Source organism: Carassius carassius, chromosome 42 (assembly GCF_963082965.1).
Source record: "Carassius carassius chromosome 42, fCarCar2.1, whole genome shotgun sequence".
Classification (NCBI taxonomy): Eukaryota; Metazoa; Chordata; class Actinopteri; order Cypriniformes; family Cyprinidae; genus Carassius; species Carassius carassius.
In genome coordinates this window covers 25,742,494-25,768,575 of record NC_081796.1, presented here as the reverse complement: position 1 = coordinate 25,768,575, position 26,082 = coordinate 25,742,494, and the positions used below count along the sequence as shown (strand labels likewise).

General features: G+C 37.9%; 2 long non-coding RNA genes, 1 pseudogene and 5 gene segments (V, D, J or C); 5 read left to right on the top strand and 3 right to left on the bottom strand.

The window, feature by feature from the left end:
* Positions 1-60: 60 nt before the first annotated feature.
* On the bottom strand, positions 61-1,901 carry LOC132123866 (uncharacterized). The gene is made up of 2 exons (XR_009426695.1): positions 1,689-1,901; positions 61-497 (listed from the first exon to the last, which is right to left on the bottom strand). It is a non-coding gene; the product is annotated as an uncharacterized LOC132123866 (long non-coding RNA).
* A 1,449-nt stretch (positions 1,902-3,350) lies between these two features.
* Positions 3,351-3,963, top strand: LOC132123882 (immunoglobulin kappa variable 1-12-like). The segment is given in 2 exon segments: positions 3,351-3,565; positions 3,650-3,963. Coding segments are annotated over 2 exon segments (363 nt in total).
* A 1,317-nt stretch (positions 3,964-5,280) lies between these two features.
* LOC132123864 (immunoglobulin kappa variable 1-8-like) lies at positions 5,281-5,927 on the top strand. The segment is given in 2 exon segments: positions 5,281-5,384; positions 5,492-5,927. Coding segments are annotated over 2 exon segments (378 nt in total).
* Positions 5,928-13,008: 7,081 nt separating this feature from the next.
* LOC132124347 (immunoglobulin kappa variable 1-27-like) lies at positions 13,009-13,875 on the top strand. The segment is given in 2 exon segments: positions 13,009-13,089; positions 13,179-13,875. Coding segments are annotated over 2 exon segments (405 nt in total).
* A 3,661-nt stretch (positions 13,876-17,536) lies between these two features.
* On the bottom strand, positions 17,537-19,367 carry LOC132124405 (uncharacterized). Its single transcript, XR_009426755.1, has 2 exons — positions 19,211-19,367; positions 17,537-17,973 (listed from the first exon to the last, which is right to left on the bottom strand). It is a non-coding gene; the product is annotated as an uncharacterized LOC132124405 (long non-coding RNA).
* A 417-nt stretch (positions 19,368-19,784) lies between these two features.
* On the top strand, positions 19,785-22,363 carry LOC132123881 (Ig kappa chain V region 3381-like). The segment is given in 3 exon segments: positions 19,785-20,092; positions 20,173-20,476; positions 22,354-22,363. Coding segments are annotated over 3 exon segments (363 nt in total).
* Positions 22,364-23,693: 1,330 nt separating this feature from the next.
* LOC132124421 (Ig lambda chain C region-like) lies at positions 23,694-24,931 on the bottom strand (annotated as a pseudogene).
* Positions 24,932-25,688: 757 nt separating this feature from the next.
* LOC132124389 (Ig kappa chain V region 2717-like) overlaps positions 25,689-26,082 on the top strand; it is a 597-nt gene continuing 203 nt past the window's right edge. Inside the window, 2 exon segments of the V gene segment in view lie at positions 25,689-25,814; positions 25,904-26,082. The exon segment at positions 25,904-26,082 is cut by the window's right edge and continues 203 nt beyond it. Of these exon segments, the coding sequence occupies positions 25,766-25,814; positions 25,904-26,082 (228 nt within the window).

Genomic DNA, 26,082 nt, shown 5'->3' with positions numbered 1-26,082 from the left:
CTTTAGTGAAGGACTCTGAAGGAAGGACACACTGATCAATGATGCAGTCGGACACAAATGTAAGGCGTTCAGAAGCTTTATTGAATGAACAGCAATGGCAGCACATTGAAAGACTGCTTGAGTATTGAGCTGTAAATCAGGAGACTGCTGTGAATCCTGCTGCTCTTCACTGGAGAAACATCAGCACTCGGAGCTCTTGAGGAACGAGGTCTCCTGAGCAGCTCCGTCATGTGTTACTCTGCAGACGAAGCGCTCGCCGGCTTCCCAGCGTGCTTTGCTGAGGCTCAGGACGCTGCTGCGGCTGTAGCGTCCGTCCCGCTCGCTCTCTGCGCTGGTCTGAACCCCCTCGGTGACCTCTGACCCGTCCAGCGTCCAGCTCACCTGCGCCCCCTGTGGAGAGTAAGAGCTGAGCAGACAGAGCAGTGCGGCTGAGTCTCCAGAGATCTGCAGAGAAGAGGGAGGCAGCAGAGACACGGAGGGCTTCACTGCGGGACCAGCTGAAACACACACATAGAGACACACACACACACACACACACACACACACACACACACACACACACACACACAGTTATTAACATCTGCAGCTGCAATCTTCAATGTGAAAATCACAATCAGTTCATAATTTTACTGTAACTCCACATCAATGCTGTCCTTCATATAACACAAATATCATGAATGAAGATTAAAATGATTCTCCATTAGAAGAATTAATATTTACTATTATTACAATAAAAAAAAGTTACAAGGTACAAGACTAAAAATGCTACGGTGAAAACCTGTTCATCAGTTCACTGTAAGTTCTTTTACTACACACAGTGGAAAACTGTAATAAATCTAACTGGACATTTCATGTAATTTTACAGTAAAATACTGTTACATTTTTGGAAGTGAAGAACAAGAACAGCTGTGATTTTTACTGTAAATTCTACATATTTTTACAGTGATCAAGTATAAGATACTGTATACAGTATTCATAAATATATCACTTCTCTAAAGCAAACATGATACAGTAAAATATATGCTAATTTGTTACTTTCTGAAATAAATACATTTTAAACATCTTATATAACTTTATTTAAATTTTTTTTTATAACTGGTTACTTCAATTTATTATTTTGAAAATAGAAATCATTCAGGACATCTTCTCATAAACATATTTATAATAAACTTAATGGTTTAAATCATTTATTTTAACTGTTTATCAACTGAATTTCTTTTTGACTAATGATGACAGCAATTAAATTGTATTTTCTCTACATTATTCAGTTTTATGTCATGCACCAGTTGAAGTATATTAAGAAATAATTAAAAAATTCGTAAAAAGGGGCATTAATGAAACAATATTAAAATGTTAGCATACATCAGGTGTTACAAAAACTAATTTAAAACATCAAGTACAAAGATAAACTATGGCTTGAAATGTAAAAATATGGAATATCACCAAATATTTCTTAACATTGCAGACAAAATTTAATAATTAAAATACAACAACTGGTGCAAAATAAAATAAATAAATAAATAACTTGACTATAAATAAGATGTGAAATGTAAGTAGAGCTTGTTAGTAATTTCTTTTTTAATAAATTAAGAATATTGTTGCCAAATATTATCAAATAACATTAAACCTCTATTTAAAACACACACACACATTATATATTTATATTAGATCATTTAAGAAAGACTTACTTCTGATCGTCAGTTTAGTTCCTCCACCAAAAGTGTACCACAGTGTTTCATTCTAGTGAAAGCGTCGTACAAAAACCTCCTTCACACTCAAATGAACACAAACTCCACGACACACACACACACTCACACACACACACACACACACACACACACTCACACACACACACACACACACACTCACACACACACTCACACACACACACACACTCACACACACACACACACTCACACACACACTCACACACACACACACACAAACACACACACACACACACACACTCAACTCACTCACACACTCACACACACACACACACACTCACACACACACTCAAACACTCACACACACACTCTCACACACACACACACACACTCACACTCAACTCACTCACTCACACACACACTCTCACACACACACACACACACACACTCACACACACACACTCACACACACACACACACACACACTCACACACACACTCAACTCACTCACACACTCACACACACACACACACACACACTCACACACACACACACACTCACACACACACTCACACACACACACACACTCACACACACACACACACACACACTCAACTCACTCACACACTCACACACACACACACACACACACACACTCACACACACACTCAAACACTCACACACACACTCTCACACACACACACACACACACACACACTCACACTCAACTCACTCACTCACACACACACTCTCACACACACACACTCACACACACACACACACACACACACACTCACACACACACACACACACACACACTCTCTCACACACACACACACACACACACACACACACTCACACACACACACACACTCACACACACACACACACACACTCACACACACTCACACACACACTCACACACACACACACTCACACACACACACACACACACACACACACTCACACACTCACACACACTCACACACACACACACACACTCACACACACACACACACACACACACACACACACTCACACACACACACACACACACTCACACACACTCACACACACACACACACACACTCACACACACACACACACACACACACACTCACACACACACACACACACACTCACACACACACACACACACACACACTCACACACACTCACACACTCACACACACACTCTCTCACACACACACACACACACACACACTCACACACACACACACACACACACACACACACACACACACTCACACACTCACACACACACACTCTCACACACTCACACACACACACACACACACACACACACACACATATGAGACAGCAGTCATGGATTATTGGACTAAAGTGATGAAAATCTCTGTATTGATACATTTTCTTTACACATCTTCATTTGGGTTTTTAAGAGATCATATATTTGTCAAAGCAGTTTTAATAAGTTTTGATGACCTTTGACCTCTGAAATGACCTTTGCCCTCACACTGAGTTCACAGTGACACACTTGTTTCTCTGAATGTTTCAGCTCTGTCACTGAATCAAGAGAAAACCTGCAGTCTGAACCAGAGACTCACACAGAATGAAAAAGACATGATTTCCAGATTTCTAAAGAAGTGAAAACACACACCACTGGATCATGAGACTAAAACAGGTTTAGAGTCTCAGGTTTCATCTGCATGTGGGGATGTTCATGTCTGTTTTCCTCCAGGAGGGTTTTTCCACAGAGAGTCACTTTGCATCAGCACATGCTTCAGCGCTCCGAGTGTTTATAGCGTTCAGACTCAACACTTTATAACACACTGCTGTTTACCACGGTACAAAACCAACAAACACAATGAATCTCTTCAGCAGCTTCATCTGGATTCTGGCAGCTTTTATTCCAGGTAACAGAAGTCAAAGATGCTCATTTTTGACTCTTTAATGTTGAATTTGATTTGATTGAACACATATAATGTTGTTGTCAGCAGCATCCAGAGGAATCACTGTGACTCAGCCTGAAGCTGTGACTGTTTCTGAACGACAAGACGCCACTATAGAGTGTAAAACTGATCCTGGAATAACTAGCTGGGGTTTAGCTTGGTATCAGCAGAAACCTGGAGAAGCTCCTAAACTCATCATTTATTTGGTAAATGATCTCTATGATGAGAGTTTCAGTCGATTCAGTGGGAATGGAGCACAAGGTGGGACTGATTTCACTCTGACCATCAGTGGAGTCCAGACTGAAGATGCTGCACATTATTACTGTCAGAGTTACCACAGTGGTGGTGTGTTCACACAGTGATAAAGCGTGGTACAAAAACCTGTGTCAGTCAGAGTCACAGTGACTGAACTGATGCTGCAGCTGCTCAAACACTATCACTCACTACTGACACACAGAGACCAAACACAGAACTACACATGAGCTCACAACTGAGTCAGGAGTGTCCAGTGCTCAGAGTTCAGAATAAAAATAAAATGTGATGTTGTCCTTTATTGTCATCAACAAACATGATTTGATTCAAAGTGAATGTCAGTGAAACGACCCGCAGAGCAGCTGAATAAAAATGCCTGAGCACTTCACTAAGCATACTTAAAATACATCAAGAATCACACAGCATGTTAACTGAATGTTCAGACTTTAACTGCTAGTCAACAGTCTGACAGCATTTAAAAGCTCATAATGACTGTTAAACCCACAGACGACAACATAAACAGCAAAATCCCCAGTGATAAAGAAGTACTGCTCAGTATTTATATGAGTCCACACTAAAAGTAACAGTGGAGCACTGTTGAAGATATTGTGATAATTAACTGATTAATAAAGTGATGATTGACTATTAGTCACAAACACTTGCTGTTAACAAACAGAATAACTGATATAAAAAAGAAACAGGTAAAAACACAGCATCTATAGCTGACTTCACAACACAGCAACAATCTCAACAGAGATGACAATCAACAAAAAGCTTCATGCTGCAATGCATGCTGGGTGCCATCATAGTACAAAACTCATCCATGACTAGAGCGGACAAATAAACACTGAGCAGTACTTTCAGCACTGATGATCTGTGGAGTGGCTCTTGGTGTTGGTTTCGGTCTGGTCTTGACTACACGTGTGTTAAAGAGGATCATGCTGATCTATTCTGTGAATGCTCCTCTGAGCGAGACGCTTGAGGAGATCTTCTACACAAGCCATCATCAACCTGCAGCTTTCTCCTGCACACACACTGAAGCTAAGCAGGGTTGAGTCTGGTCAGTACTTGGATGGGAGACTTTCGGGGAAGAGGTGTTAGTGAGGCCAGCAGGTGGAGCTCATCCTGTGCTCAGAGTGGGTCCTAATGCCCCGGTATAGTGTTAATAAACTGTACTGTAAAAAGACACACCTGTAGTTAATATAAACCAGAGTCTTTCTCTGGAAGATAGAGATGTAACCCTGCTGTAAAATAGTCCCTACATCACATTGCACAACTTCCCCAATCCAGTTGATTTTCCTGTTCAATGAAAGAGATCATTAGACTAACTTCAAACTGTTCACTGCTGCAGTATTTGCATAGAGAGAGTGTTTTACATGAGTGACACACACTTCAGTGCTCTGCATGTGTTTATAACTCTGTCAAACATCAAACTTTATCAACAACTGTTTCTCACTAGAACTGAACCTGTAACCAACAAAAATGCCTTTCATCACCATATTGATCTGGACGCTGGCTGTAGTGTGTCGAGGTTTGTGTCTGTAAAGATTATACGTTGTTTACTTGCTATCTTCTGAGTGTTTTGAAGATATATGTTTGCAAAAGTGTTTGTGATTTCTAATCTTTCTCATTTGACAGAATCTTTTGGGCAGGTGACAGTGACTCAAACTCCCTCAGTGCTGCTCGCTCAGACTGGACAATCAGTCACTGTAACCTGTACATTTAACAGAGATCCAGACTGCTGTTATTACGGAAAACCTGCTCTCAGCTGGTACTTACAGAAACCTGGAGAAGCTCCTAAACTCCTGATTTATTATACAACCCGTCTCCAGTCAGGAACTCCATCTAGATTCAGTGGCAGTGGATCTAACAGTGATTTCACTCTGACCATCAGTGGAGTCCAGACTGAAGATGCTGGACATTATTACTGTCAGAGTTACCACAGTGGTAATGTGTTCACACAGTGATAAAGCGTGGTACAAAAACCTGTGTCAGTCAGAGTCACAGTGACTGAACTGATGCTGCAGCTGCTCAAACACTATCACTCACTCAACAGAGCACATGTTTATAAATACTGAATGAAATATAAAGCACTAAATTTAGTTTTTAACACAATAAATACTTAAATCTACTTTATCTTTATTAAAGTTATCTACGATTTTATCTGTGAGGTTGGTAATGTTCATGTTCTTGTTTCATCATGAATCTGCAGGTGTTTTCATGGTTCACTGAGTGAAGTTTATTTATAAAATATTCCAATGAAAGAACTGAAACACAAATTACACAAAACGACTCAAAGACATAAATCTACAATGTACTGCATTTTAATAACATCATAACTGATTAATAAAGCACACACACAGTCTGGTATGAAGCACACAAAGCCGAGCAGATGCAGATGCGAGCGACTGAAGCTGGATGTGGAGAATGAAGGAGTCGCTCATGTGCTGTTAGTCTCCATGTGAGACACGAGTGAGAAGAGCAGCAGATCTGAGCGCAGGCTGGCCGCTCCGTGTGGCCTCACATCAACTTCAATACTAGTCACACAACGCTGTCTAGAGTGAGCTGCAGGCGACTTGAGAACAACCTCATGTGACGACCCCAGACTGGATGAAGCTTCATCCACAGTGAAAGCCGATTCGGTGATCCACAGAGCAAAGTTGATGTATTTCCTCAGCTTTATTATATATTAATATCCAAACTATAGTGAAAACACTATTAATTAGCACAGTAACAAGATCGTCAGTTTAAGACATTAACTTGTAAGCACAAAACACAAGATACTTCTCTTTTCAATATGAATAAGGCTTTATTAGATAAATCTAAGACATATAAACTAACCTAACACATAAATGCATGCACTCACACATTCACACAAGTTGCAGGAAGATCAAAAGTTAGGAAAGAATGAGTTTAAGAGAAAGGAAATGTGGAATCCCAAGTTTACAGCAATACGTTAAATTGCATAAACATGAACAACCATCAATCACTTAATTAACCCTCGCATTGAGTTCCTCAATGAGGTTAAAATTATATTAGATAAGCCAGTACAGATGTCTGGAGGTACATTGCCTGTGTAAAGTTGTCGTTGAAAGGGGGTTTCCCGATGTCGCTGATTGGCTGGAAGTTCAGTAGTCGTTGAAGTGACGTCTTGGGAAGCCCGTGGTTGGGCGTTGGCTGAAGACGCGGAGTTGTGTGGCTGGTTGAAGTTGAACGGGCACTCGAGGTTAGACACGGCATTACAAAACTTAACTCAGAACACGAAACTCTCAAACGGAAAAGAAAAGAAGTAAAGTTTGATGAGACTAGGTGGTGTTTCTTCTCATCGTGGCTAAGTAGCAGCAGGCGTGCAGGCCGAAGCATGCTGGAACCGCGCTCAAAGAACAGTGATGTCTAAAAGCATGGCTAAAAGCTAAAGCTAGGAAGCAAAGCTACAAGCTAAAAGCATACTATAAGCTGGCATGACTGATAGCACAAGCTAAAAGCAAGCTAAAAGCTAAAAAGCAAACAATAAAAGCAAACATGACTAATAGCAAAAGCTAAGAAGCATAGCTAAAAACTAAAAGCAAATTTTATGGTGTCCTAAGTATTTAAACTGGCCTGTTGGCCACACTTCAAATGTTGTCTTGACCAATCAGATATCGTCTTTGCTCGGACTATCATAAACCATATGTTATCTTATCAAGCATGTGGTCCGAATTTTCCCGCTCTTGCAGGGTATAATTTTGGACATGATTCCTATAACAAGATTATGATACATTTGACAAATAACTGATGGTCAGAACTGTTTCAAGCTAACAGATTGGAACACATACATACGAAACATGAATATGAATCCTTAAGCTATCCAATAGTTATTAAAAGACATACACAATAAGTGATTATAAACATGAAAGTCAAATGTGTGGGTTACATATAAATGAATATGGAGTTAAGCGATTGATTGAAGCGGACTGATATTCATTTAGAAGTCTTTTTGAGTTCATTTTTGTCCATATATGTAGAAAAGACAGTTTCTGTGCCATTTTCTTGACATAAAAATTTCTGTGGAGACCAGAGGTTAAAAGGCCCCACTTTAGGAATTTCAGTCTGGTTCTGGTGGGGGAAGTCAATCCAATGGCTCTTGTGTAGTACTCTCATGGGTTTACACGTGATGTCGTGTCATTAACATCGTGAAGTCATTAACGCATCTTGTCTGTACTAAAGCGACCTGCACGCACTGCGATACAAGCCTCACATTTCGATCGGGACAGCTGACAGAACTGTCACTTGACTAATCAGGTAATTGTTGCATTGTCACAAAAATGTATAATTTGAACACCTTTTAAGTATTTTAAGTCATTTGGTACTCGCACGCTCCGAAGACTGTATTATGTGCCCTCAAAGTCACATCCAAAGCTTGCGAGTATAATATACGAGTTATTTTTCATAGTTTTTTTTAAGCATCCAATTACAAACAATATGATGTCTGATGGGTTTTGACAAATAATACAGTTTCATGGCACACTACTAAAATACAGGGGGAAAGAAAGAAAAGGCAGAAAAATCAATAATTAAACAACACTGCTTGTGTTGTATCAGACACATGCAATTAACATAAGGCTATATAAAAACAAGCTCACATGGAATTAACAAGGTCTTTGGCCGGCAAATTAAGAGTTTTGTGTTTTGTCTGCATCTGAGGCAAATGCAGCGCATTAAATGCCATCATCACCTTTTACAGGTTAGGGTATAACGTTTATTGTTGCTATGGGCGCTTAGTTTTTTTCTTGTTGTTTAATACACTTAGCCAAAATCTCATGATATAAACTATTAAGCACTTAAGCACAGCAGGATATTTAAAACGTACAAAAGTATTTTGGCTAGATGGCAAAAAACCTACTTCTCCAGTCTTCAAGCACACACAAAACAATAGCCTTAACAGACATAGTGTTTGAGTAAAGAAAATGTTGTACTATTCAAACAGTTATTTGTCTACCCTTGCTTTGCGGATAAGCGTAGATCTGTGTCCTCCAGCTGTGCGCGCATGTCAATCTGAGTGAAGAAGTGTAAAGTGACGAGGTTTCGCAAGAGCTTGAGGATCCAATGGCATTACAAAGTTTTACAAGCTCCTTTTAAATACTTATTATTGGTTAAATATTTCGAAAACCCTGTGATTTAAAATAATAATAACCAATTATAATAGAGATATTAATTTTGCATAATTTTCACTGCACATATCTGGCTATTCTCTGTCTGCCATATGGAAACGCCGCCCCTGGAGGAGGGGGATCCACCAAAATGAGGTGTCGGATCGGATTTCGGATCCGGCTTGTTCCGGCACAAATTAAGCCCTGACTGAGGGTACTGCTGCAGAATCTGCAGAGGTGTCAGTAGTATACGCCTGTAAATCTTTGACCTGTCCTGTCACGGTTATGGAGGCCATCCATGAACTCTCGTCCTGTTCTGTAACGTCTATGAGGCCGTCTTTGAACTCTTATCCTGTCCTGTCATGGCTATGGAGGCCATCTATGAAACTTCATCCTGCCCTGTCATGAAAGCCATCTGTGAACTCTCGTTCTGTCCTGTTATGGCTATGGAGGCCATCTATGAACTCTCTGTAACAGCTTAAGTCATTTGTCGATTAATGCGTATTAGAGATGCGAACCGTTTAAAACGATTCAGTTCGATTTGGTGAACTGAATGATTCGTTCGCGAACCGGATATCCAGACTGATTTGTTTTGAACTCTCTCTCACAACCAGCCTGATCTCACAATCAAAACGTACATATTTAGACATAAATTAAAACTGTCCAATACGTATGTGCCTTTACGTATTTACAGTGTCATTTACGTATTATCTGGACGTAATTACAGGTTCGATACGTATCGAAGTTTACGTAAAAACAACCTCAAATACGTACAGATAGAACATGTTCTCTGACCAGTCAGTTATCCATAGAAATTTGCTCATGAAGCTGCTTTTCAATGCGTGTCGGATTAATTTTTTAAATATTTATGTATATTTTCCCTTTTTATAATTTTTTTTTAATAAATGTAAGATCCCTATACCTCACCCAAACCTAAACCTACCCATTTTATACAGAATGTTAAAAGAATAAAACATAATAAAACACAATTTTAGTAAAAATATAACATTAAAACGTTATTTTGAGCCACTAACGTTAATCTTACACCTACCCCTAAACCTACGCATAACCATTTCTTTAAACTACATAACGTTACTGTTATAAATAAACAAATAACAGACAAACAAACATAATGTTAATCATTTATTTTTTGCGAAAAAATATCAAAAGTGGTACCAAAAGTAGTTCAAATGATAATGAGTTCCAGTCGCAGTCCTCTCTGGAGGTAATAGTTTTTATAGGGTTCAGAGCAGAATTTAATTTATTAATCTGTGAAATTATGAATCTGTCTTCTCTCCGTGAAGGCGCACTGGCGCAGTAGCAGTACTGATTTCAAATGTCTATCAACTGAAACACGACATGTCGCAATCTGTGACGAATTATGTGAGAACCAATGAGAGTTCAATATTAGTGCCGTAAACCATGTCGTAACGTTCCTGTGGCGCACTGGCGCTATTTTCAAATTCGAATCATAAGGAGCGCGGGCTTTGACTGTGACGGACGCTGTTGCTGAGAATGAAGATGAAGATCGATTGATATGGATATGTTCCTTGCAAACATCTGGATTCTAAAGATATGGAGTACAGCAAACAAATAAAATGGATGTGATTTGTAATTTTATGCTGTGCTTTTGTGTATCTATGGTTTGCAGCATGCACAGAAATGTTATTTCCTATTAAGTAGATGAGTAAACTGCTTTCAATAAATTCAATAAAAACATTTATTGATATGACAAGTAAATACAACAGATTTAAATCATTAAAGCCACGATTTTAATATTAATACATGGGAATTCATATAAATTCACACTTTACGTTAGATTATTTACGTTTTTTTAGCTGCTAACACGTAAGTATTTGTACGTTTTACTCAAGCGGCAACATTCTGATCTGAAAAATGAAGCCTACCCGGAAGTGCGAAATACTGCAATACATCGAAAATCCGCCAGGGGAAGGTCCCAAAAGGGAGCAAATGTCCATAGCCCCCATGTTAAAATGTCCGTTTTCACAGCATAAATTCATGTTTTTACAAGTTGGTCCCATGGACTTTTATTGTATTTTTCGATAGCTTCCGAGTGCCTGACAACTGTGAGGGGGGTGATTTTTTTTCTAACTCGTTAGTTTAGATCGTATTTAGATATAAAATATATGACAATAAGGGTGTGGTTAACTTTGAGTGACAGCTTGATTGACAGCTGACAAGGCAGCGCCACGGAGAATGACAACAAGAAGCGCCATTTTTTAATACAGTTGACATATAATACTACTGTTTCTGTATCATGAAATGTAGTTTTAAGAGGTTTTCAGGCGAGAATGTAGTTGTTTGAAGCTCAAATCTGTGGTTTATTTAAAGATTTATGAAAATTATATCCAGTTGATCCAGCGATGACCGGGCGCTCGGCGTTCATGTACCCCGCCTGAAGCAGTCTTTCCTCGGCTAGACCTTCTAAAGTTTGCCGCCAATGCCGCGGACTCTGGCGTCTCTGTAGTGGTTAAACATGAGATATAATTAATCTTGTGTATATCTAATGGGCGATTTTTGGTCTCGTAAATCTATAATTTTTTCCCTGGGCAATCGTTTTGGCTGAGGGGAAGTTTCATAACTTTATAAGCTATTTAACTTTACCGATGTATGGTTAGACTAGAGCGCTGACTTTGTATGTTCAACTGAATTGTTTGCTTTATTTGTATAGCTTCTTATACCTTTTACTTATACTTTTATAATGGCTAATATTGATAAAACTGAAATTTAACAAAAAGAGACTGGGTTGAGTTTTGTCATTTTAAATTTTAATACAACGAAGATGATCTGTAATGTTGTTTACTGCGAAATCTGTTGTTTAGTACAAATGCACATATTGCCTGGACCATAAAATGTTTAATATTTTTATATTATATTTAAAATTAAAAGAGGCAGGTTTGTGTTTTATATTTAGTTTTTTCATAAATAGGCAAACGTTATGTGTAGTTGAATATAATCAATATGCGTTGCCTGAACCACATTTGTGTGGCTATAATGTTTAAGATTTCTTTTAATGAAAACGAAAATAGTTAGTATGGTGTTTTATAACATATTTCGTTGCCTAAAATATACACAGAGATAACCGAATTTGCAGAGCGAGCTGAGTGAAGCGCGCTGCGTCAGAAGGTGGGCGGGGTTAGGATTTCCCAAGATTTTCCAAGATGGCGCAGCCCATACCCCCCATAAACGGCTTCAAACCCGTTCTTCAGAAAGTCTATGGGTGACGTCACAGACGCTTTGTCCATATTTTTTACAGTCTATGGTTTTACTGCTATAAATACGTCTAAGTTGTATGTTTTTATGTGCATGAAAACGTAAGTAAATGTACATGTGGTAGAACCACATTTAACGTAAAAATACACACGTATTTTCATGAGATCACGTTGGATTTGTTTTGAACTCACAACAGACACGGAAGAGAAGACAATGCTGAATAAAGTCGTCGTTTTTGCTATTTTTGGACCAAAATATATTTTCGATGCTTCAAAAAATTCTAACTGACCCTCTGATGTCACATGGACTACTTTGATGATGTTTTTCTTCCCTTTCTGGACATGGACAGTAGACCGTACACACAGCTTCAATGGAGGGACTGAGAGCTCTCGGACTAAATCTAAAATATCTTAAACTGTGTTCTGAAGATAAACGGAGGTCTTACGGGTTTGAAACAACATCAGGGTAAGTTATTAATTACATAAATTTGCTATCTGGGTGAACTAACCCTATAATATAAAAGTTATCATTATATATATAGGCTATATATAAAGTTGGTCTTGCAGACTTATTAATTCAAATGAATGATCTAATAGTATTTATAAAAGTTTAGCTATTACAAGATCAAATTTTATGAGAATTATTCATTTTTACTCTGTTCTCATTTCAGTAACTGTATTTTGTGTCTGTTAATGAGTGACTGTCTTCAGGTAAATGATGTGAGTGTGTTTGCATATTGATCAGATGCTTCAGTGCTCTGAGAGTGTTTATAGTGCTGTGAGTTTAACACTTCATCACTGACACACACAACAATCTTCATCAACATGACCTTCATCATCATCTTCATCTGGACTCTCACAGCGTTTGCTCAAGGTTTGTGCAGCACAAGTTTGATATCAATTCATTTCTTCAAGTATATTGTCAAAGTTTTGAGTTGATTTTCTTCTTGTTGTGTGTTTCAGAGTGTAGAGGACAGATCAGCGTCACTCAGAGTCCCTCAACGACAGCAGCTCAACCAGGAGAAACAGTGAAGATCAGCTGTAAAACCAGCACAGATGTGTACAATGATGGTTCTGATGATTATTTAGCTTGGTACTTACAGAAACCTGGAGAAGCTCCTAAACTCCTGATTTATGCTGCAAACACTCTTGAGTCAGGAACTCCATCTAGATTCAGTGGCAGTGGATCTAACAGTGATTTCACTCTGACCATCAGTGGAGTCCAGACTGAAGATGCTGGACATTATTACTGTCAGAGTTACCACTGCAGAACAGATTCTGATGGTTATTGTGTGGGTGACTTTGTGTTCACACAGTGATAAAGCGTGGTACAAAAACCTGTGTCAGTCAGAGTCACAGTGACTGAACTGATGCTGCAGCTGCTCAAAGGAGGATCTGAAACTCTGTTGTTTTTGCTCTTTCTCCTCATATTCTGACTCTCTGTAGGGAGAAGAGAAATGCTGGAAACTGGACTGATTGAATCTGCACAGCTTCGAGGTTTTGATTTGATTCATTGTGCTCTTATAGATCCATCACATGATGGAGATTGAAGCTCAACATCTGTCTCACAAACACATGCAGCTGTTTTCAGTCACACAGATACAGCTGCTATAATGAATGATGAATGACAAAACTCTAGGATACTTAAATTCAGCACAGAAACTCAGTTCAGTAACATATTTCAAATCAGTAATATAATCTGACATGAATGATATGTAAACCTTGTTTCACAGTTCTTCAAACTGTCTCTTTCAGGTCGGTTCAGCAAATGCTTCACATAAAGATCAGACAGTATCTCTGCTGATTTATGATCCTAAAACCCTCATATTGTGTGTCAGAGTTTCTCCATCGACTGTAAAAAAAAAAAATTCCACATACTGTATGTATGTTTATGTATAACACTTTTGGACATACTGTATATGTCAATTTACATGCATATCCATTATAAAAACGTATATATATATATATATATATATATATATATATATATATATATATATATAGATAGATAGATAGATAGATAGATAGATAGATATTTTGTCTATATGTTGTTTTAATAAAATTGCATATATTTACATACAGTTATCACAGATAGATATCACATAGATATTATTAACTTATAGACATATAGAGCTTATTAAGTTATATCTTCATCTATCCAGAGAATATATATATGTGGAAATTCTGCATCACCTTATGGGTAACATATGGAAATATCACTTTTAATATAGAGCAATATACATCATATTATATTTCCATATGGGTATTAAAAGAGATCTTTAGGAGATCACATACCAACCACTCTCCTCTGAACATCGACGGCTCCTCTCTGGAGATCATAAAGAGCACCAAATTCCTTGGTGTTCATCTGACGGAGAACCTCACCAGATCTCTCAACACCAGCTCCATAGCAAAGAAAGCTCAGCAGCGTCTTTACTTTTTATGCAGACCGAAGAATGCAAATCTCCCATCGTCAACACATTTAAAGAAGGACTGTGGAGAGTAATCTGAGCAACCGGCATCATTACCTGGTTTGGGAATTGAACCATCACAGATCACAAGATCCTGCAGTGGATCGTAGAGACAGCTGAAAAGATAATTGGAGTCTCTCCCCTCTATCACAGACATTTACACCACTCACTGCATTCGAAAAGCCAGTACGATTGCTAGCGACCCCACACACCCCTCACACCAGCTCTTCACCCTTCTGCCATCCGGAAGAAGGTATAGAAGCATTCGGACCATCACAGTCAGATTGCAGGACAGTTTCTTCCCTCGAGTCATCAGACTCCTCAACTCCATGTCAACTGACCTGAAAAATACACTCACACATAAACATCTCATAAATACCTGAATTACAAACACTTGAAACACAACTGCATACTTTGCACGTCCACACATTTGCATAAAATCTACCTCAAATATCGTGCCTTATCTATTAATATTGTCACCTGTTCTATGTATATATATATATATATATTGTAATGTCCCAGGCTGTTGCACTGCTCATTCAGGCATGCACATACGCACTTTATGTAGTCTCTACTTTGTTTTATGGTCAACTTTTTACTTTTTTTTTTTACTTTTTTTCCCAGTTTTAGTATTATGTTAGATTATTTAATAATGTTTAATTATGTATAGTCTTTTGCTCAGTACAATGTGAGTTTTGTAGTTAAGTTGAGTTAATGTTGTCCTGGAGAAACGCTGTTCCGTTTCACTATATACAAGCTGTATAGAGCTGAAATGATAACAAAGCTTCTCTGACTCTGATATTTTTTGTCTTTTGAAAGAAAGCAGAAATGTTTCTTGAGCAGTAAATCAGCATATTGGAATGATTTCTGAAGATCATGTGACACTGAAGACTGGAGGAATGATGCTGAAACCTCAAAAAATGTCTCTGGACCTGAATGATTTTAATTTGTTCTTTTTAGTCGTGTCAACCTTCATCATTAAAATCAGAACAAAAGTACAAAGCAAGAGGCATAAAAGGCAAAACTTTTGGATTTTTAAAAATAGATATTTAGATCTATTTATTTAAACATTGGTTGGAATTGGTTGTAAATTTTATGCATTTTTTTTAAGTTCACACTAATTGATAAACCATGATTTGAGCATGAAAATGTTCACATGTGAGTCAGTCAGTAAGAGTGTGTCTCAATCAGCTCCTTAGTTCACTAGTCAGTGCACTACTCAGGGATGACATCACGCTCATGCTCAAAACATTCCCACAATGCACCATAAAACCCAGTATGCATCGCTGCTGTCTATAGTGATGTTTCTTAAGATCCCTCAAACCAACTGAGCTGAAAAACATGTTTAATTCATGTACAAAAACCTTCAATAATCAAAATGTTTAAAGCCATTGATAAATCCATAATAATATTCCAATCCTGTAATAAACTGACAGATGATAACCAGTCAAAATAATTGCAAAAAACAAAGATGAAACAGTGTGATGTGCAGATACAATGCTTGACAGGATGAAATGAATGAGCAAACTTCATTTAGAAGCTCATTTAAATACAGGATCGGTTCATTTGCATATTGATCAGATGCTTCAGTGCTCTGAGAGTGTTTATAGTGCTGTGAGTTTAACACTTCATCACTGACACACACAACAATCTTCATCAACATGACCTTCATCATCATCTTCATCTGGACTCTCACAGCGTTTGCTCAAGGTTTGTGCAGCACAAGTTTGATATCAATTCATTTCTTCAAGTATATTGTCAAAGTTTTGAGTTGATTTTCTTCTTGTTGTGTGTTTCAGAGTGTAGAGGACAGATCAGCGTCACTCAGAGTCCCTCAACAGCAGCAGCTCAACCAGGAGAAACAGTGAAGATCAGCTGCAAAACCAGCTCTGATGTGTACAGATGGGATGATGGAGATGAAGGTTTATTCTGGTACTTACAGAAACCTGGAGAAGCTCCTAAACTCCTGATTCGTTATGTAAAAAAGCTTGAGTCAGGAAGTCCATCTAGATTCAGTGGCAGTGGATCTAACAGTGATTTCACTCTGACCATCAGTGGAGTCCAGACTGAAGATGCTGGACATTATTACTGTCAGAGTGCACACAGTGGTGGTGTGTTCACACAGTGATAAAGCGTGGTACAAAAACCTGTGTCAGTCAGAGTCACAGTGACTGAACTGATGCTGCAGCTGCTCAAACACTATCACTCACTACTGACACACAGAGACCAAACACAGAACTACACATGAGCTCACAACTGAGTCAGGAGTCAAATCAGCTCTATCAGACTGTGATCTGTCCTGTGACAGATGGTTTGACTCAACTACAATAAGCGAAATTACAGTGTTCAAACTGATATATACAAAAAGTAACCATATTTCTCAGGTCCAGTGTAGTTTTTGTTTTTTTCTTAGATTATAAATTATATTACTCACATATTTAATCATATAGTAAAGTCATTATTTATCACCAGCAATGAAAAAGATGATCTTGAACAGTTTCTCAAGTAGCTTATTCATCTCAAGCTGATGATGAATTTCTTACTCATAACTCATTTCTGATGAGCAGAAGTGAAACTGTTCCAGTTCAGAGCGTTTAACCGATCAAACAGAGAAACTGTGAGTTTGAGCTGAAAATCAGATTTGCATTGACAGCTTTAGTGATTCTGATGATCTCAGAATAGAGCAGCTCCGTCTCCAGAGACCATGTTCAAACCCCAAGAGCTTCAGTTCACATTTACTGCTAAACACAGCTGTTCTCAACTATTACAATCCATCAACAGCAGCTGAAACTTTAGTGAAGGACTCTGAAGGAAGGACACACTGATCAATGATGCAGTCGGACACAAATGTAAGGCGTTCAGAAGCTTTATTGAATGAACAGCAATGGCAGCACATTGAAAGACTGCTTGAGTATTGAGCTGTAAATCAGGAGACTGCTGTGAATCCTGCTGCTCTTCACTGGAGAAACATCAGCACTCGGAGCTCTTGAGGAACGTGGTCTCCTGAGCAGCTCCGTCATGTGTTACTCTGCAGACGAAGCGCTCGCCGGCTTCCCAGCGTGCTTTGCTGAGGCTCAGGACGCTGCTGCGGCTGTAGCGTCCGTCCCGCTCGCTCTCTGCGCTGGTCTGAACCCCCTCGGTGACCTCTGACCCGTCCAGCGTCCAGCTCACCTGCGCCCCCTGTGGAGAGTAAGAGCTGAGCAGACAGAGCAGTGCGGCTGAGTCTCCAGAGATCTGCAGAGAAGAGGGAGGCAGCAGAGACACGGAGGGCTTCACTGCGGGACCAGCTGCAACACACACATAGAGACACACACAGACACACACACACAACACACACACACACACACACACACACACACACGCGCACACACACACACACACAGTTATTCACATCTGCAGCTACAGTCTTCACTGTGAAAATCACAAATAGTTTGTTTGTGTAGTTAATCATTTTCTTTCATTCATATAAAACAAATATCACGAATGAAGATTAAAATGATTCTCCATTAGAAGAATTAATATTTACTATTATTACAATAAAAAAAAGTTATTTTAATGGTACAAGACTGTAAAAACGCTACGGTGGAAACCTGTTCATCAGTTCACTGTAAGTTATTTTACTATACACAGTGAAAAACTTTAATAAATCTAACTGGACATTTCATGTAATTTTACAGTACAACACTGTTACATTTTTGGAAGTGAAGAATAAGACGTCTGGCAAACACTGCTTTTATTTTTACTGTAAATTTTACATATTTTTAACAGCGATCAAGTCTAAGATACTGTATACTGTATTCATAAATATATCACTTCTCTAAAGTAAACGTGATGTACAGTAAAATGCTAATTTGTTACTTTCTGAAATAAGTAAAATGTTTAAACTGATTTTATAAAACATCTCTGATAATTCTATTGTGATATTTTTATAATTGTTTACTTCAATATATTATTCATTTGAAAACAATCCTCATTCAGGACATTTTCTTATAAACAACTATACATAAACGTAATAGTTTAAATCATTTATTTTAACTTGTTTATCAACTGAATGTCTTTTTGACTCACATTGACAGCAATTAGATTATATTCTGTCTACATTATTCAGCTTTTATGTCATGCACCAACTGAAATATATTAAGAAACAATTGAAAAATCATAAAAAGGCATTAATTAAAATATATTGAAATGTTAGCAGACATCAGGTGTAAAAATACTAATTTAAAACATTAAGTACACATATGAACTATGGTTTAAAATGTACAAATATGAACTATCACCAAATATGACTTAACATTGTAGACAAAATTAAATAATTAAAATGCAAAAACTGATGCAATCAATCAAAAAAATAGAAGAAAACTTAACTATAAATATGATGGGAAATGTAAGTAGAGCTTGTTAGTAAAATTATTTGTAATAAATTAAGAATATTGTTGCCAAATATTATCAAATAACATTAAACCTCTATTTAAAACACACACACATTATATATTTATATTAGATCATTTAAGAAAGACTTACTTCTGATCGTCAGTTTAGTTCCTCCACCAAAAGTGTACCACAGTGTTTCATTCTAGTGAAAGCGTCGTACAAAAACCTCCTTCACACTCAAATGAACACAAACTCCACGACACACACACACACTCACACACACACACACACACATTCACACACACACACACACACACACACTCACACACACAAACACACACACACACTCACACACACACTCACACACACACACTCACACTAACACACACTCACACAAACACACTCACACACACTCACACACACACACAAACACACACACACACACACACACACACACACTGATATGAGACTCAACAGCAGTCATGGATTATTGGACTAAAGTGATGAAAATCTCTGTATTGATACATTTTCTTTACACATCTTCATTTGGGTTTTTAAGAGATCATATATTTGTCAAAGCAGTTTTAATAAGTTTTGATGACCTTTGACCTCTGAAATGACCTTTGCCCTCACACTGAGTTCACAGTGACACACTTGTTTCTCTGAATGTTTCAGCTCTGTCACTGAATCAAGAGAAACCTGCAGTCTGAACCAGAGACTCACACAGAATGAAAAAGACATGATTTCCAGATTTCTAAAGAAGTGAAAACACACACCACTGGATCATGAGACTAAAACAGGTTTAGAGGCTCAGGTTTCATCTGCATGTGGGGATGTTCATGTCTGTTTTCCTCCAGGAGGGTTTTTCCACAGAGAGTCACTTTGCATCAGCACATGCTTCAGCGCTCCGAGTGTTTATAGCGTTCAGACTCAACACTTTATAACACACTGCTGTTTACCACGGTACAAAACCAACAAACACAATGAATCTCTTCAGCAGCTTCATCTGGATTCTGGCAGCTTTTATTCCAGGTAACAGAAGTCAAAGATGCTCATTTTTGACTCTTTAATGTTGATTTGATTTGATTGAACACATATAATGTTGTTGTCAGCAGCATCCAGAGGAATCACTGTGACTCAGCCTGAAGCTGTGACTGTTTCTGAACGACAAGACGCCACTATAGAGTGTAAAACTGATCCTGGAATAACTGGCTGGGGATTAGCTTGGTATCAGCAGAAACCTGGAGAAGCTCCTAAACTCATCATTTATTTGGTAAATGATCTCTATGATGAGAGTTTCAGTCGATTCAGTGGGAATGGAGCATCAGGTGGGACTAATTTCACTCTGACCATCAGTGGAGTCCAGACTGAAGATGCTGGACATTATTACTGTCAGAGTTACCACAGTGGTAATGTGTTCACACAGTGATAAAGCGTGGTACAAAAACCTGTGTCAGTCAGAGTCACAGTGACTGAACTGATGCTGCAGCTGCTCAAACACTATCACTCACTACTGAAACTGCATTATTTTATGTGTCAGTCTGCTCTTATACAATAGACAGTATATTGTATTGATCATAGAAAAAAATACAGACACAGAATTGCTGCAGTAAAGACTTTATTTGCAACAGGACATAAAAAATACAAGACAAAAAAATGCAATATAGCTGTCATTTATTTATAATTTATGTCATTATGTGAAAATACAAAATTTACAGAACAAAAATCCACAGTAGAATAAAAAGTAAATAAATAAATGTGATCTAATAATTTGCCTAAACTTCTAAGTTTGGCCACATGTTCTCATCCACATCACACCTGATATCTTCTCTGGCAAGGGATCTGGGGAAGTATCTTTTAGTATGCATTATCTACTTCTGGTATTGTTCGGCTGTAATGCCTTGGCATGCAGCATGCATTGTATCCTGGCATCTCCCTCAGTGGGGTTGAGGAAAAGGGAGTAAGGGCCAAGGAAAAGAGACATTATTGACTGTCTGTTCTGGGAATGGTGGAACGCACATTGTTCCATGTGATCACATACAGTATATTGGCAAGTGGTCTCCCATCTGTCCCCTTTCTCTGGCACCAGTCTTTGGTACAAATCTTCTAAAATCTCACATTTAGGCAGGAGTGCACTTTTCCACACAAGATCAGCCCAGATAGGTCCTCTTTTACTGTATACAGAATGATCATGCGATTGAAAAAACCTCAACACCTGAGTGTGGTTCCTAGATGGGAATCAGCTGTGATTTATATATTCGCATAACTGCAATAAGCTGTTTCACATTAGCAATGGAATAAAATACAGGGAATATATTTGTTTCAATTCACAATATGAACAGCTGTACACTTTGACTTTAGCCTATATGTTTAGAACATGTGTTATCTGTTCTGACATACAGTGTGAAAGCATTGGTAAATTTGACTAAAATTACATTGTTTTGTTCTTGGTTGAGCTTGTGTGTAAAAGAAGTTCAAGCATTTTAAATTGGTGTTAACTGTATGCATTTTGTATCAAAGCAATAAGAAATGTGTTAATTGTATAGCCTACAAAGACAGATGTTGTGCTAACTTTGTTAAGATTTTAGGAAACGTGTTAAAGGTATTGAAAAAACTGTCATAGCGATTGTAAAAAACTGTAGTTTCAATAAGTACTAGGGGTTGAACGACTAGTGATTTTTTTAAAGTCGACCTTTATGTGATGAAAGTCGAGTCGAAGTCGACTAGTCGCTGATGACGTCATTAATGAACATATGTTCGGAGCTATAAAAAAAAACCTCACCTACTGCTTTTTCCGTACTATATAGTAGAGAATTATGCCATTTCAGATGCAGTCAATGTTATCAGAGGTTAAAACTGGCAGAAAAGTAATTTATTAAACTAATTTTCCTTTTCATGGTTTCCCACTGGCAAAAAAAATAAATAATATGGCAGCAGAAAAACATTTAACAAAAACATAATTCAACGGGATAAAGCTTCAAGCATTAAATGGGTGTAGGCTTACGTTACATGTCTTTACAAACATTTGACATTTGATAAATATCATTCAGTGTATATCTATTTCAGTGTGCAGCAGCTTTTCCCACATAGTCTTAATGCTTTTTCACATAATTACATGTTCTCTAATTCAACATGCTACATTTCTTAATTAGGTTAAAGAAGCATTTGACTTCTATTCAGAAACCAACAGCAAGAAGAAAGAGACTCATGAAATGACAGATGAAGAGATGGCCACAATACCAATATTAAAATCAAACAGGGAAAAGTATTATTTGTTGCTTTTGTATTTGTAGATCAAATTAAAGATGACCAAATAAACTGAATAGTTTGTGTTTATTTAACAGCGTATATCTCACACTGCTCTTCCATTTGGCATCCTTTCATTCCATACAGTAATCATCAGAAAGCGATGATAGGAATATGCATCAATGCATCCAACCACACTGGAAATCCTAAAAGACATTTTAATTATTAGATTGTCTCCAAAGGTCATAAAATAAAATAAACAATTAATATCTAATTATGTTAAGAAATGTTCCAGTGTAAGATTGCGCTTGTTGTATAACACGAGAAAAGATGATTTATGTGCATCATCTGCTGTAAGCCGTACACAGATTTACATAGAGATGATTTGCATTTCAGCACAAGCTTCAGGAGGTTTTATAACTCTGTGAGTTTGAGAATCTGAACAACAGCAACCATGAGCTTCATCACCATCTTCATCTGGATCTTCACGAGCTACTGTTTCACAGGTGAGGAGATAAACATACTCTATTGTAACTGACCATCTGTGCCAGAAATACTGTCCTTCAACAAATACTGAATTCTGAATGTTTGTTCATTTTTCTTGAAGTAGAATCAGCAGCTGGAGTGACAGTCACTCAGACGCCTGCAGTGAAACCTGTTCAACCAGGAGACAAAGTTACCATGTCCTGTAAAACCAGTCCTGAAGTTTACCAGGGTTGGAGTGTTCAGCCTTTATCCTGGTACTTACAGAAACCTGGAGAAGCTCCTAAACTCCTGATTTATGCTGCAAACACTCTCCAGTCAGGAACTCCATCTAGATTCAGTGGCAGTGGATCTAACAGTGATTTCACTCTGACCATCAGTGGAGTCCAGACTGAAGATGCTGGACATTATTACTGTCAGAGTTTTCACTGCAGAACAGATTCTGATGGTGATTGTGTGGGTGATCTTGTGTTCACACAGTGATAAAGCGTGGTACAAAAACCTGTGTCAGTCAGAGTCACAGTGACTGAACTGATGCTGCAGCTGCTCAAACACTATCACTCACTCAACAGAGCACATGTTTATAAATACTGAATGAAATATAAAGCACTAAATTTAGTTTTTAACACAATAAATACTTAAATCTACTTTATCTTTATTAAAGTTATCTACGATTTTATCTGTGAGGTTGGTAATGTTCATGTTCTTGTTTCATCATGAATCTGCAGGTGTTTTCATGGTTCACTGAGTGAAGTTTATTTATAAAATATTCCAATGAAAGAACTGAAACACAAATTACACAAAACGACTCAAAGACATAAATCTACAATGTACTGCATTTTAATAACATCATAACTGAGTAATAAAGTACACACATAGTCTGGTATGAAGCACACAAAGCCGAGCAGATGCAGATGCGAGCGACTGAAGCTGGATGTGGAGAATGAAGGAGTCGCTCATGTGCTGTTAGTCTCGGTGTGAGACACGAGTGAAAAGAGCAGCAGATCTACTCTGAACACTGCTGTCTCGTCACGTGTCCAGTGAGCGCAGGCTGGCCGCTCCGTGTGGCCTCACAGCTCACTGAGACGCTCTCCATCCACTCCTGCTCAGAGAGAGTCAGGCTGCTGCTCCAGCTGTACAGACCGTCCTTCTCCAGGAGCCCAGCGCTGCTCTCCTGAGACCTGCTGCTCCCGTCCACCTTCAGCTCAGGCTCCAGTCTGACGGGAAGCCCTCGCTGGCCACACACACCAGTGTCGCTGTCTTCTTTGAGGAGATCTCTGCACTGGAGAGCGGCAGGACGCTCACTTTAGGACGAGTGAAGCCTGACAAACACGCAAGAGTCACCTCAATCAAGAAGAAAGCATTTCTCTAATTTCAGCTTCAGAAAAACATATATATGAACGATAAATACAGTGATAGTTTTATTAGTCATTTTTGCAGCATTAAACTTCTAGTCACCTGAATGAATTATTACAAAACCTGTGATCAGCAAAGCAATGAAAGTTTGGTGAAATATATTGAATTGAAAATTCATTTTCATTATCGACTTACTAGTCACTTTACTAGTTACTATTAAAAATCAGATGTGAATAATCATAATTACTGCAGGAATTCATTGAATACTTTCATAGCAGTCAGAGAGTATTGGATACAAAAGTTTGTTTTAAAAAATAGAAAATATAATTTTCATCTTATCAATTATTAACATGTCAAGTATTAACAAAGAAAAATAGTATTAGGTTACAAGAATTTCCCATTTAAAAATATCCACAGGCTTTTCTGAGAAATCAACACACTGAAAAGTTTAGTATAATTCCTGTCTGTCGAAGTGGTGTCAAAACGACAAACTAATATAAATTTGATTTCAGTGTAACTTTATAACGTTTAGAATTTAATTATCAATGAAAAAATAGAGCTGAATCTATGAAAACTCATAAAATCAAGTTATTAGGAAATAACAGAAATTATTATAGTTTACTGGATAAAAATACAAAGATGCAGTGACAAAGAAAAACATATGGTTTTTAGGTAACACTTTATTTTGATCATTCTGCTGACAATAATTAAAGTTGCACTTCTACTAACTCTCAGCAGAGTATTAGAAGACTTTCTGCTTAATATATGCTAACTCTTTATTATCATGGTCTCCCAACAGATATTTTACTGAATAGAAGTAACTTTGCAAGAACGTCAACTTATTCTAACCCTAATACTCTACTAATAATTCACTAATACTCTGATGAGCGATTGTAGAAATGTAGGTGCAACATGACTTATAGGCAACAGAACATGTTAAAGGGAACAAATATAAAGTGAAACCGGTTTAAATGTTGCCTGCCAAACATTCAATGTGAACTAAAAATAAAATGGCATAATATAAATAAGTGTAAAAGTGCATCTACTTCTATAGAGCAGCAAAGTGTTTAACAGTCAGTTGTTGTATTAATAAGTGGCAAAAGTGTACCACAGTGATACAAACTTATAGAGCACCTGAACAAAAACCTGCTGAACGCTTCACTAACTGAACAAACACACATCAACTGAGTCTCCAACAAACACAGAGACTCACAGCAGAAAATATCATTCATTTACTTCATCTGCTTTATACAGTCTGCATTATTACTAAAGAGACACGTGTGTGATGATCCTCAAGTCTGTAAAAACCTGCAGGACATCCATGGATTTGACATAAAAGTCATCTTTCTATCCAAGAATCATTCAGGATAATATACGAAAGATTATTTTGAAGATTTATTCAGAAGTAAATGATCTCATACAACAGCGTAGCTATGAGAAGATCGAATATTGAAAGATTAATTTAGTAATTGTATTCTGTGTCTGTTAATGAGTGACTGTCTTCAGGTAAATGATGTGAGTGTGTTTGCATATTGATCAGATGCTTCAGTGCTCTGAGAGTGTTTATAGTGCTGTGAGTTTAACACTTCATCACTGACACACACAACAATCTTCATCAACATGACCTTCATCATCATCTTCATCTGGACTCTCACAGCGTTTGCTCAAGGTTTGTGCAGCACAAGTTTGATATCAATTCATTTCTTCAAGTATATTGTCAAAGTTTTGAGTTGATTTTCTTCTTGTTGTGTGTTTCAGAGTGTAGAGGACAGATCAGCGTCACTCAGAGTCCCTCAACAGCAGCAGCTCAACCAGGAGAAACAGTGAAGATCAGCTGCAAAACCAGCACTGATGTGTACAATGATGGTTCTGATGATTATTTATCCTGGTACTTACAGAAACCTGGAGAAGCTCCTAAACTCCTGATTTACTGGGCT